The 13,793-nt window shown below is 30.1% G+C and overlaps 1 protein-coding gene across 1 annotated transcript in view; it reads right to left on the bottom strand.

Moving 5' to 3' along the window:
* Positions 1-1,491: 1,491 nt before the first annotated feature.
* Positions 1,492-13,793, bottom strand: part of LOC108913931 (sodium- and chloride-dependent GABA transporter 1) — a 49,257-nt gene continuing 36,955 nt past the window's right edge. Inside the window, exons 9-11 of the mRNA XM_018719588.2 lie at positions 11,967-12,170; positions 4,989-5,156; positions 1,492-1,978 (exon numbers count right to left, since the gene is read on the bottom strand). Of these exons, the coding sequence (XP_018575104.1) occupies positions 1,841-1,978; positions 4,989-5,156; positions 11,967-12,170 (510 nt within the window). The 3' untranslated portion in view covers positions 1,492-1,840. The remainder of the gene's footprint in view (positions 1,979-4,988; positions 5,157-11,966; positions 12,171-13,793) is intronic.

Genomic DNA, 13,793 nt, shown 5'->3' with positions numbered 1-13,793 from the left:
TTAAATTTAATAATTTTAATAATAAAAGCTTTTGTTATGTATTAATTGATTGTAAACATGTTGAATATTTAGTTGCCAAACTCACACAGGTATCTAAAAACGTGATTAAATATTAATTGTATCTGTTTATACGATTAAATTAAAACTAAATTAACCTTATTTGTTTATAATTTATCAACAAATAATTGGAGCATAATAAAATTTTCATAAATAATTAATTTGGGAAACATACTTTTTTTACAATTTATACAGGGTGAATCAGAACTTATCCAAAAAAAAATTGAAATGTACAGGGGGCTCACAAATACAATTTTGTAAAAACAAATAAAAAATGACAGTTTGAAAATTATTTAAAAATACACTTCTGCACGGCACTGGAAACTGGTCCAGTGTAATAAAAAAAAATGAATAAAAAATTCCAAGAATTTATTTTCCAAGAAAAGAAATAAATAAAATTTTATAACACCTATTTTATATCAGCAAATTCAATTGCTTTTGCCACTATTGTTACCATTAATTAACAAAATTAATTTTGTAGTTTTAATTAATGAAATAACACAAAAGCTTCACCCTAACACAAGTGTTGTTTTGCCTCGGCATAAATTAAAACGATATCCATCAACTCGGAGTAACTATACACGTCAGCCATTTTTGACACTTAAAAACTAATGTAAACACTATCACAAAAGCTAGAGACTGCAGTAAGTAGCCCAGCGATGTAAGGGTTAAAAATACTACATCAACCATTTTTTCTCGGTAACTATAAGGATTTAAAAAAAATTGCCCCTTACTGATTCTATTGGCGCAAGGTTAAAATAGAATAGTAAAATACCCAATAAATAAAAAATTACACATTTTAATGCAAACTATTATGTTTAACGAATATGTGACTAGCCTATGTTTGTAGAAGTCCTGAGGATGTCAACATAAATCGACGAAACGTCGACGATTATACAGAGTGTCCCAGGATAACGTGTACAACGGAAGACCACAGATTCGTGGACTCAAAATAGGCAGATTTAGGCTAATTCACCTATATCCAAAATCGCTTCGTTTGGCCGCTAGATGGCCTCAAAGTTCGTGAAAATTTGTTGAAAATTCTATAAGAGGCCCAAAAACTTCCAAATGGTATCATCTATCAAATAAAAAATAATCGTCATTATTTCCCGAAAAAGGAAAAAGTTATGAATGGGTATTATCACCATACATCAATTTTGTAGGAGTTTCAGTTTTAAAAAACACTCTGTATAACATCAAAGTGTGTACCTACCTAGGTTATATTTTGTATCAAACATAAATACAATATATAGAAATATTGTGAAGGTTATCATATTACCTTCTTTACATGGGGTGGATATTCAAATAGTTTTACATAGTTACATATCGTCCTTGATAAAATTGTGGTAGCGAAGGCACTTAATCGATTTAGACACCCGTATTAAAAAAAAATTGCCTAGGTCTTCGAATCTTGGGTGTACTAAAACTCCAAAATTACTGTTTATACCAGTTTAATGACAATGTAAAATAAATAAGTGTTACATAATAATATTGATGAATAATACTGCAAATTACTTTTACTTATTGTTAGAGTTAGAGTTAGAGTTAAAGTTAAAGCTTGACAGATCTTTGCTATAGTTCTCTCACATAAACGGTAGAGCCACAGAAAAGCCTGCTTTAAACGAAACACTTGAAGATGTTGATGAAGATTAAGAAACCGACCGTATCTTAACAAACCATTTGTAACCACATTGCAGCTTTTGCGGCCTACACTTATAAATATGTTCAAGATTCACGTCCAAATTATAAAATAAACACGAAAACGCTAAGAGGACATTGACAACTATGACGCGGTTTGGACAAAAGATGGCGATGGAGTTATCAACCCCACTTTGCTCTGTGTTATTAGCTGTTCCGTGACTTCAACTCGTATTGATATCTTCCTTTGTTTGATCTTGGGCACGATACCGTTTTTCAAATTCTGAAAAAAAGAAGCAAATTGTTAATAGTAGCATTAAAGTATAATAAACGAGAGGATATCCGTGAACAAATGAATGGTTTCAGCTAACAAGCAACCTAGAACTAAACTTTTTTAAAATTTACTCTTAACTGATTGAGGGAAAGGTAGCTTGATTATACCAGGTCATAAAGTATGGTCTAAAGAGGTCTGCAATGAATTGTACTTCAAGAATTTATTTCAATTTACCTAAATATGGAGAGGTGTTTTGGATTGACATTGAAACTTATATCCTCTATATTTTTAACTGACAATGAAAGAGTGTTAGGTAAGCACTAATTAGTATTATTTTCCTCTGTTTCCATTGATTGTTAGAGTCAACCCAACCTTTGTATGAAATTCATGGGTATCATACCATATTTCGTCCAAGTTTGTTCTCACTTATATACTGACTAATTTTTGTCAAATATCCTTGCTTTTTACAAATTTTTGTAATGTGTTGATGACACTTCCACAGTTTCCATGTCATTTGTTTTAAGTCTTCTGAGTAAATCATCCAGTATATATATGTTTATAAATTACTAACTAGATTAAATATTCATCACAACATGTTTCCTTGTTTTTCTTTCAATAATTAGGCTTTTCCATAAGGTCTCATTGGAATTTCTCTTTAACATCTAAAAATAAGTCTTCTTCGAGTTTAATTTCCAAACTGTTAAGATTTATTTTTATTTTGAACTACGATTTCCACTTTGGATTCCATGTTGGTGCCAAATTTTTGTGTTGGTAATTTATGTGAAGAGTTTTCTTTAATAAAAATGTATGTTATTTTGTATTTCTTTCAAATGGGTTGTAGATTGTTGTTCTCTTAGAACTAGTTGGTTTGGTTGAATTTAATTTCATTTTGTTTTTTTCTGATTCAATATATGAGGAGTTGATTTTCAAAACGCAGTTTTTGAAACATAACACATTTTGAGATAATTACGTAATAATCATATGTGAAAAATTGTTGGTGCTATAAAGATAATAATAATTAAGTGTATTAATCACCTGACATTAGAAAATATTTTTTGTGGTATTTTGTGTAAAACTTCTTTGAATACGAAACAAATGCGATTTGAAAATCAAAATCGAAAACTGCGTTTTGAAAATCAACTCCTCATATATATTTTTATTTGATTGTGCTTTAACCAGCAGAATTTATCGCTATCAATTTTTATTTTAATCTGAAATTTGACCTATAATTTATGAAAAAACAATACGATCTTGGTAAATTTATATCTATTTTATAACAAAGAAAAATTTGAAAATAAATTATCCACAGTTTCTTCTTGTTGTTGTGTCTCTTCGGTTTCTTTAAGCCACCTGGATTTTCCTTTTAATTAAGTAAAACTGCGCCTTCCTGCAGATTATCTCCTTTCCCGGAATTTGCTATGGCAGCCGCTTTTAATTATTTGATTAGTTAATGTTTGCCGAGTTTCTGTTCTATTTTACTTTAAAAGCGATACTTTCTTTTTTTACTACTATTTTTATATATCTTAAACTGCACTTTTGTTTACAGATAAGACTTTGTTTTTCACGACTTTTAATTTTATTTTGTTCGATTGATTCTATTTTCATGAAACTGCAATGTGTATTCAATATTGAATTGTTTTTAAGTTACAGATCAATGTTTCTAGCTGGATATAGACTAATTGTCAGATAAGTCGATATCTGACGCTTCTTAAATAGTTTTTTATTGTAAATAACAAAAAAGTTCTTAAGCTTCCTTCCAATACCACTCTTGTCTTACCTGGGTTCCCCTGTTGATACTAAACATTCGTACGATAATTTATCTTATATACTTTCCTTACAACTACTTTTATACCATTCTTACAACAATTTTTCCACATTCTTCTTTTTATTCTAAAATTTCGTGTTTGCTTCTTGTTTTTCTGTTATTTTTTAGATTAACTTCAAAATACCAGTTAAATATTTACTGAGATTATCCACTTATGTGACAATTTAATCTTGTAGAAGTTATTATTGTTATATTGTTAGAAATTTTAGAAAATTCTTATAATGAGAGTTCAGTGATATGATTTTTATTCAAATCCCTTATTAAAATTAAATTTTACCTGGTATTTGTGCTTGAATAGTGTTTGTGTTATTTCTCGTTTCTAGATAAACATCTCCAATCAATATACTTTTTTATACAAAGTAACTAACTTTCTATGTTATAAGCGACATCTGCTTAACCGTTTATTTTAAATATTATATGAAATAGCATTTGTTAGCACTTTATTTTGTAATTATGTGTGTCATTTTAAGTTATATGTGTGTAGTCTTTTAGGCTATTGATTATATAAAAAAAACAGGGTTAAAGGGAACTATGACATTTAAGCAGTTTTGTTGCATGAATCGTTCAAAGAGTCATTTTAGATGAAAAAACCACGGAGTGCTATTAAACCGAAAATTGGAAATATGAGTGAAAATACACCCCTTTCAGTTTTTTAATTGTAGCTCGAAAACGAAGCAAAATTTCGTTATAGTTCATAGGAAAATTTTTTTAGAGAATTGAATTTCCCATCGAAATGGCTTATCTAAAAAATTTAAACGGGAAATTTTATCCCCTCTAATTTAATAACACTCCGCGGTTTTTTCATCTATAATGACCATGTAATAAAATATCTTGAACGTTATACCCAATTCCTTTTAAAATCCTATAATCAATAGGCTATTTATTAGTTAACACTTTCTGTTTAATTTTTTTTTAATTTAGTTTCTGCCTCCTTAACTTAATTCTTTCCATTTTCTGTACTGTACTGTATATATATTTTTTAATCAACTTAAGAAACTATTTTCCTATTATTTTAACTACTGTTATTGCATTTTCCAGTACAATACCTAACTGGTGATTTTAATTCCGGTAAATATGTGACACTCAACTTTTTATTGTACAAATTTGATGTGGTTAAACAAAACTGTGTGTCATAAAAAACTGTCATATCCGCGTCAATATGCTAAGAAAAGTACAAATCCATGTTATACTTACTTGGATTATGGTGCCAGGTTCCGAAATTACGTAATATATCGCATACAGAGGAATCCACATCATCGAAGAAAAGCTAATACACAACCCAATAATTTCCGCCCAGTAGGGATACTCGTAATCCCCGTAGGTCAGCCTTTCATACTGCAGGCACTGGCCGATGAAAATTAACTGCAAAAACGGAAAACGCCTTTAATTAGAATCACAACTTGAATTTTATTTGTGTGTAGAGACAACGGGGAGTCGTAAATCATATTATTCCAAGGGTAGGGGAGGATTAATACGTGAAACGTGTTCCAAGTTATGCATTTCATAATTAAAATTCATGATTCCGTAAAGATTATTTAATTAAGAGTTCAAATTTGCAGCGAGTTAAACACGGGTTCTATATCCCTTCACGAAAGAGGTCGTATAAATATATGCATAGTAGATGAATATTTCGTCCAAACGAATTCGAGGTTCTCTAAACTAATCAGTAAAAGAAATAGTTGCCTCAATAACAAAATGACATTAGTTCTTTTTTCATGAAAACTTGTTAGAAATGTTAGAACATTATACAATAGTCGGAAAACAATGTTTATAAAAACCTTATTGAGATTTTTCAAACTGAAAGAACTATTACACAGCCCCACAAAAAAAAAGTATCGGATCTGGTATTCAGACCCGTGTATGTCCATGTATTTTTTCCGCTGAATCCGAATGTGCCTTCAGATTTGGTCCAACGGGTCTGAGTTCCAATTTCATTCAAAAACAAGAAATAGATCAAAATGATTAAAAACGCCATTTTCGTGGCATAACTCGTGTTGCAGAGTTCTGGATCCATCTTTTTATCTACCCACCCATTTATGAATTCATACATCTTTCTATCCAGTCCATGCATGAATACGCATATAACAGCCTAGAAGATTGAGAATAAAACTTGTAGAATACTCTACTTTCTAAACAAAAGAAAACGATATCTACAAATCATTCTTATTTTTGTTGCTATAATGTGTTCTCTTTTCTTCAAAGGATCTATGCAAAGGCTTACGCTTTCGTTTGGTCCTTCTATTTTTCATTTCTCTTTTTAACAACCAACAAAAATCGGCCATCATGTTTTCATCCCATCTTCCTTGATATCGCTGTTCTATAACCTTCATATCCTGATGAAATCGTTCGCCTTGTTCTTCGCCAAGATCCAAGATTTTCAGGAAACCAATCCAGATGCGAATGAAAGAAGTGCAACTTGTAGTTCATCAAACATCCCAGATCTTAGAAGTATTTTATCATTTTCGATACAATTTCTTCGTATTTAGGACTCTTGTTGTTTCCTAAAAAAAATTTCCGAATACTCATGAGGCGGAATTGAATGAAGGTGTATTCGATGGACCCCAGATTAAGACATTGTTCAAGGATGCAACATTCATCACTACAATGAGTAGCATTGAGAAGAGTGCTTGGACTAGTTTCAAATCTCTAGCGACACATTTTTTAGGAAACAAGAAGAACCCTAAATACGAAGAAATTGTATCAAAAATGATAATGAAATGAAATGGACCAGCTTGTCTGACTCTATGATGATAAATTCGAATTAAACGAGTGAAAAATCATACGTCTAGTGAGCTGGTAGAATAATTTGATTTTTTATAACTTTCGTCTATCGTAAATGACGTTTCTTGTGAATTTTGACCTGTTTTTTTAATTTTCCCGAAACCTCAGACCCGTTGGGCCAAATCTGAATGCAGATTCGGATTCAGCGGAAAAAATATATGGAAATACATGAGTCTGAATACCAGATCCGATATTTTTTTTTTGTGGGGCTGTGTTATTAATTGATTCACAAAAGTGTTCACATTATGTATAATTCTGATAAAGCACCTTTAAGTACATATTGTAAGTGACTGTTTTGATGTCGATTGCGTACCATTAAAAGGGGTTATTATAAAGGGCATTATTAAATAATAGAGTACCCTGAGGGTTATGAAAGAATAACTAATTGTGTTTTACTATTGGGTGCCTATCACAAAACTGTTCCCAATTATTCTTTGTTGAGGGAAATAAACTTACTTAGCTGATGGCAACCCTAACGATATCGTGATATCGCCAACGTCATAAAGGAAAATCAGATAATTTTATCGACGAAATTACCTTTACCTATAATACATCAAAAGTATATAAGTTAATATGTAGATAGTGAATATAATCCATTTATTGCTTTTTCCAAAACAAATATTGTAATATGTACCTAATAGTCTTTGAGTTTGAGTAAAAAAATAGCCATGAAGCAAAACAAAAACGAAAAAATTAAATTAATTAAACTCCAGTAATGTGGTATTATAATAATTATTAATATTCTTAGTTTTATTAAATTTAAAAATAAAATAATATAACTGAAACCAACAGATGTTAAATAATTATATTCTTGTCACTTATATCCACCATTTACTTCTATGCACTTCGCAATTCTTTTACGTGCGTTCGTACTTTTTGTATTTGGTGTGGGGTAATTTCTGCACAGGCTTGCATTATGCCAGAACGTAGTTCTTGTACAGCTTATGGCCTTGATTTATACACTTTTTATTTCAATAAACCCAAAATAAAAAAATCTAATGGCGTCAAGTCCGGAGATCTCGACGGCCACTCAGTTAAAGGACTATTTCGTCCTATCCAACAATTCTCAAAATGTTCGTTTAACCATTCTCTCACCTCAGCAGCGTTATGAATAGAGTTACCATCTAATTGAAACTTCAAATTAAGGAGATTTCTTAAAGGCAAATCATCTAATGCGTTCCCAAATTCATTATTAAAAAAAATTTAAAATCTATTCAAAAAAGAAAGGCCCAATTATTATGTTATTTAGTATTCCTCACCAAACGTTAACTATTTGCAAATACTGCCTCATTGCGTTTATAATAAATTTTGGATTCTCAGCTCTCCTTGTAGCCAATAAAAAACTCCCAACGTCTTTCTTTATCTCCCAATTCCAAAGTATGAACAAATTTTGGTTTAAAAGCTTTTATTTTATTTCTTGCCGAACGCACATTAGCGCCAACATGTTGTACAAATATTTTGTCTTTTAATGGTATATTTTCCATTGTTATTAACACGAGATAAACTGTACTACACACTAATTTGTTACTTTTGACAATTAGCTAACTACCTCACTTTTTGTTTTGCTTCATTGACAACCGGATATCAACAATAAATTAATGAAAAAAAATTAACGACTTGTGAATTTTTGATTTGGTTACAAAATCGTTATTATCTAAAATTTTGATAAAATTTGGTATTTGCTCGTTTTGGGGGTTCCTAAATCCAGTGGCATAAATATATGTTTTCTCAAAAAATCCCTAATATGAAATGTTGGGATTTTACTCTTAAAAACGGGTCCTTACTACCTAATTTAGGTAGTTGTCTTTAATATAACACGTATTTTCCTCACCAACTTCATTGGCGCAATCAAGGAAAGATATTAACAAATAACGATGACTAAATATTGCGCGGTGCTTTTCAGACATTAATAAAAACCCACATCTGGAGATAATTTATCGTTTTTACTAATTCCAATTAATCACCTAGATTTTATACACGTAATAAATAAATTTACGGTATCTGTTCCAGAAAAACTATAAATTTTACGGGAACAAGGGGCATTATGAATCCTTTAATGCCTTATGATTAATTGGGTTATGCCAGTAAAATACAGGAATAGCACTCGGCACTCTAATAAATTAAAGTGCATTATAAACAGGTAGCCTCAGAATATTTCTTTTCATCGGAAACTTCGACGAATACGAGATAAATTACCTATAGTATGCAAAAATATGGTAATAATATTCCATTCGTAACCATAACATCTGTCAGTATGAACGATATCCAATTAATACAATATTTAACGTCATTGTCAATTTAAATTTTTTTTGTAGCTGTTAAAATCGTTCGTTTACGACTAGGTACCTTAATTATTAAGAAATTGTCCACAAACACTTTTATACGATTCCATTTTTAAAATGTGAAATAATAACACGTTTTGGCACTTGCACGCATATGACACGAACGGAAACGTCTAAGCTGGAAACTGACGCACGCAGAAATGAGACCACGTAGCGCTGGTCGCCTTTTTTTCTGTACACGATAAGCAAAGATAGACCGATCAAAATAACTCATTTAGAGGAAAAAAAAAAGAAAAGTGTTTCCTGGACTTTTATAACTGGAGATGGTAAAGGGGCTTATGATAAACGAAAAAAATAGATAAATGCGTGAGCAGGGGCGGCGGAGGATTGATTTGGGGGGTTGAAAAGTTATGAAAAATTGTATCATTGGGATTTCTGACGAAAGTTAACGTCAAACAAAAAAGTATCTAATACAAAAGTTGTAGATCATGCAAAAATCTACAACTTTTGTACAAATAATTTTTTAACATAACCTCAAAATTTCCGAGAAAAATGCAAAATACAGGTTTTTTTCTGATTTTTCATTTTTTATTTCTCATTTCCGCAAAAATAATTTAATTTTGACGAAACTTGGTGAAAGTATACCTTTCTCTGTCTTAAATAACTTCAAATTTTTTTAGATTAAAAAAAATCAAGAAATTTCTGAGATAGGTATTCATTTTTTTCAGCCTGAAACACTTTTTTCTTCAAAGAAAAATTCTACTTAAAAAAATCATCGTACAGAGTTCTGCCGGTAATCATTTTTTTCGTTTTGACATATTATTTGGTGAAATAAAAAAATTTGTACCTAATCATAGTTCAAAAACATACTCAACAATACAAGAAAGTAAAAAATGGCTTGCAGCAATGAATTTTTCAGTAATTGTTGATAATTTGTTTAAATTAAAAAAAAATCAAAAACTGATTACACCATTCAATTGTACGGAAAAAATACAAAAAAAAAACTGTCTCATTGTTTGACCCAAAACTATTTTTGTACAGTATTGCTATAAACATAAGTCGAATAGTGAATAAATAAAATAAATAATATTTTTTTTCCGTTTAGTGTACTTTTTTTAAAGTTTGAAGAATTCATAGATACACAGTGTGTTTTTTATATCTAACAATATGCTGTTTAGAAAGTTTTAAAATTCCGGGTAGTTCCGGAGATATCCGGAAAAACCGGAAATTTTGCAATATTGTTTAATTTTTTCTGGCTTTATTTTAAAATAAATTACAAATTCACAATGCCACTTTTTTGCGACGTTTCGTCTTCGAGAGGCCATCATCGGTTTAATTTTTTAAAATACGTCTCTGATATTTTTATGACAAAATCTAAAATCATTTTTAATTCTGAATTAGAGGATATTACTATAGTAATCGTTTAAGAAGTTTTTAGCTTGTTTTAGCTATAATTTAAAATTTTTCCCGAGTACGGCTCTGAACGCTTTCAAAATATGTATTGGATGAAGTCATAACAGTATAAAAGTAATACCGCACAAAATATCCAACGATTTTTTTACTACTACTAGCAATACTAATTAGAAATAATAAAATATTTCATAAATTCGTATTATTTTTTTATTAGGTACAACTTTTTAAATTATGGATTAAAAAAAATTGTTGGATATATTGTGCTGTATTGACTTTTATTCTCTCCTCTCTCTCTCTCTCTCTATCTCTTTCTCTCTCTCTCTCCTCCAATAGATACAGGTATTTTGAAAGCGTTCAGAGCCGTACTTAGGAAAAAATTTTAATGATAGCTAAAAATCTTTTTACGCGATTACAATAGTAATATCATCTAATACATCTATCTATCTAATTGACTAGATTTTGTCATTAAAATAGCAGCGATATATTTAAAAAAATTAATCTGATGATGGCCCCTCGAAGACGAAACGTCGGATTGCAAAAATGTTGACGCCATTGGATACAGCGAAAAAGTGGCAATGTAAATATGCAATTTATTTAAAATTCGTTTTCAAATAAAGCCAGAAAAAAAATAAAACGATTTTGCAAAATTTCGGGTTTTAGGATTTCGCATCAACAATAGACTTTGTAGTTAATACTTTGTATTGCTGAAATCTCAAATCATCCAGAGATAATTTATCATTTGTGCATTTGTAATTCGACTTAGATGTTTATAGCAATACTGTACAAAAATAAAGTTTTGAGTCGAACAATGAGACAGTTTTATTTAATTTTTTTTCCGTAGAATTGAATGGTGTAATCAGTTTTTGAATACTTTTTAATTTAAACAAATTATCAATAATAACTGAATAATTCATTGTTTATTTTTTTGCATATTTGAACATGTTTTTGAACTGTTATTACAGATTTTTTTATTTCACCAAAAAGTATATGTCAAAACGAAAAAAATTATTACTGGCAGAACTCTGTACGATGATTTTTTTAAGTAGAATTTTTCTTTGAAAAAAAAGTGTTTCAGGCCGAAAAAAAATAATATCTCAGAAACTTCTTGATTTTTTTATCTAAACAAATTTTGAGGTTATTAGAAAGGTATACTTTCACCAAGTTTCGTCAAAATTAAATTATTTTTGCGGAAATGAGAAATAAAAAACAAAAAATCATAAAAAACCTGTTTTTCGCATTTTTCTCGGAAATTTTGAGGTTATGTTAAAAAGTGACCTCTACAAAACTTTTGTATTGAATATTTTTTTGTTTGACGTCAACTTTCACCAGAAATCCCAATAATACAATTTTTCATAACTTTTCAACCCCCCAAATCAACCCTCCGCCGCCGCTGCTCACGCATTTATTTATTTTTTTCGTTTATTATAAGTCCTTCTACCATTTCCACTTATAAAAGTCAGGGTAATAATTTTTTTTTTCGTCAAGTGTAATTTGGTTGGACTAAGATAAAAATATGCAGAATGAACGACAGATTAGAATTTCCATGCAGATAATACGCACAATTATTTTATGAGAATGGGAAATAGTAAAACTTATAATTTGATTTATTTATAACTCTACTGTCTCTATAGAAAGAGATCGCAATAATTTTACATACAAAAATGTTAGAAACGGAAATCTGTACTTCTGTACTCACCCCCATCGTCAATGGCGCCAAGTACTTCCAGCATATCGTCCAGAATCGGTTAGGCCTAATCCCCATCATTTGTTCGATGCAGTCGCACAATTTTTCAACGCCAAACAACCAAGAAATTGCCACGGTTTGGAAGAAACACACCCATAAAAGTGATATACCACTGGCGGAGTAGTAATCCATCAGCTGGAAGATGTACATCCCGCCCTGCATAAAAAATAAACCACATAGAAACAGGCACTGCATCAACCGAGATTTTTTTTCAAGTTACATGTGAGATTTAACAAAAAAGGTCGTTGCCGCGCTGTGGGCTAAGTAATTTTTTTACGCGGCCTTGTCGGATTTGTTGTTTATTTTCTGTAAAGGGAATTTAATTGGATATTAAGGCGCAGAGGTTTAGAAAAGCAATTTAAAAATCTGAAAAAATATATTAAAATGGAAATGAATATATGGGGCTGAGTTTTACCAATACTTTCTCTTTAGACAAATAAAATTTGTACGTTTTTAGCTTTTAATACCTAAAACATTGAAATATTCTGGCTTTTCAGGCGAGGTTTTTACAAAAACAAATTTAATTGAATTAATATGCAGATGTATCTATGCAAATGCAAATTGGAATTGAGCGCAGCAAAATTTTCATGATTTAATTTCAGCAACTTCTGTCAATATATGTCTATGCACATTATTGTTTTTAATATGATTTGTTTAAGTTTTTGTCACAAAATGCGCGTGAAATATACAAACGATATACAATTTCGACTATTTGGAAACCAACAATTTTACTAAAGCATTTGTTTATTTTATGTTTTAAGTAAATAATTATAGTTCAAAGTATGTAATACTTTAATAGGATAGTCCAAGATTTTGACGAAAGTAGACATCGGAACATTTATAGACAATATTTATTCAAGAAAGTAATTGGATTCATACTCTATAAAAACATATTGGTTCCTCTAATTAGGATTATTTTTTTTTTAAGTTAATAATAGGCTTTTACTAAATATAACAATATCAGATACAGAAGATTAGACGGCGCTAGAGTATATGATATAATATGTTATTTTTTAAGTTATCTATATAAAGTAGTAGAGTAAATTATTTAATACGACACTTATGGGCAGATATATTTTCACACACATTTGCATTAATCGAAAAGCTCTGCACAAGGTATTTCAAATTGACGCCTCGGTGAACAAAGCATAAAAATTAAAAATTTTACTTATAGTTTCCAATGAAACTAAATTCCTATTACGCTGAGTTGTCATAACTATTTTCTCTTGAACATACCTGAATCTTTGGGTTTTACATCATACTCAAATGAACCAATCAGCGTTAATGGGTGGACCTTACCAAATTCATTTACTAAAATTAGCAAATAATATGCTGCCATATATTAGTGAATATTCCAAGCCCATCAGCTTTCTAAATTCGCTTCCCATCAAGAGAAAACCGGCTCCCCAAAGAAGGGCATTAGAGCATTAGATTAACTCGTCTTAGTATATACAGTGTGTCTTTTCATATTTTCCATAGATAGTACACATTATTATCTTATTTTTTATGTAAAACTAATGTAAGTTTTGAACAAAGTACAGCTGTATTAATTAGAAATAGAAACCAATAATTGCATTTCTGTCTGACTTGAGGATTAATGTGGCAACGTCGCAATCAGCTGACAGCAAGGAGGGAATACATTTGAAAGACTTGATAAAAACGAAATTGATTTCAAACATATACATTTTTCCTAAATCCCATGTACATTGTTATCAACAATAAATTATCCACAACAGATTATTTTTTGTAATGTTTTTAAAAAACTAAATTAATTAAAAA

The sequence above is a fragment of the Anoplophora glabripennis genome, unplaced genomic scaffold, assembly GCF_000390285.2.
Source record: "Anoplophora glabripennis isolate ALB-LARVAE unplaced genomic scaffold, Agla_2.0 scaffold16, whole genome shotgun sequence".
Lineage (NCBI taxonomy): Eukaryota > Metazoa > Arthropoda > Insecta > Coleoptera > Cerambycidae > Anoplophora > Anoplophora glabripennis.
This window is presented reverse-complemented; position numbering and strand designations above follow the sequence as displayed.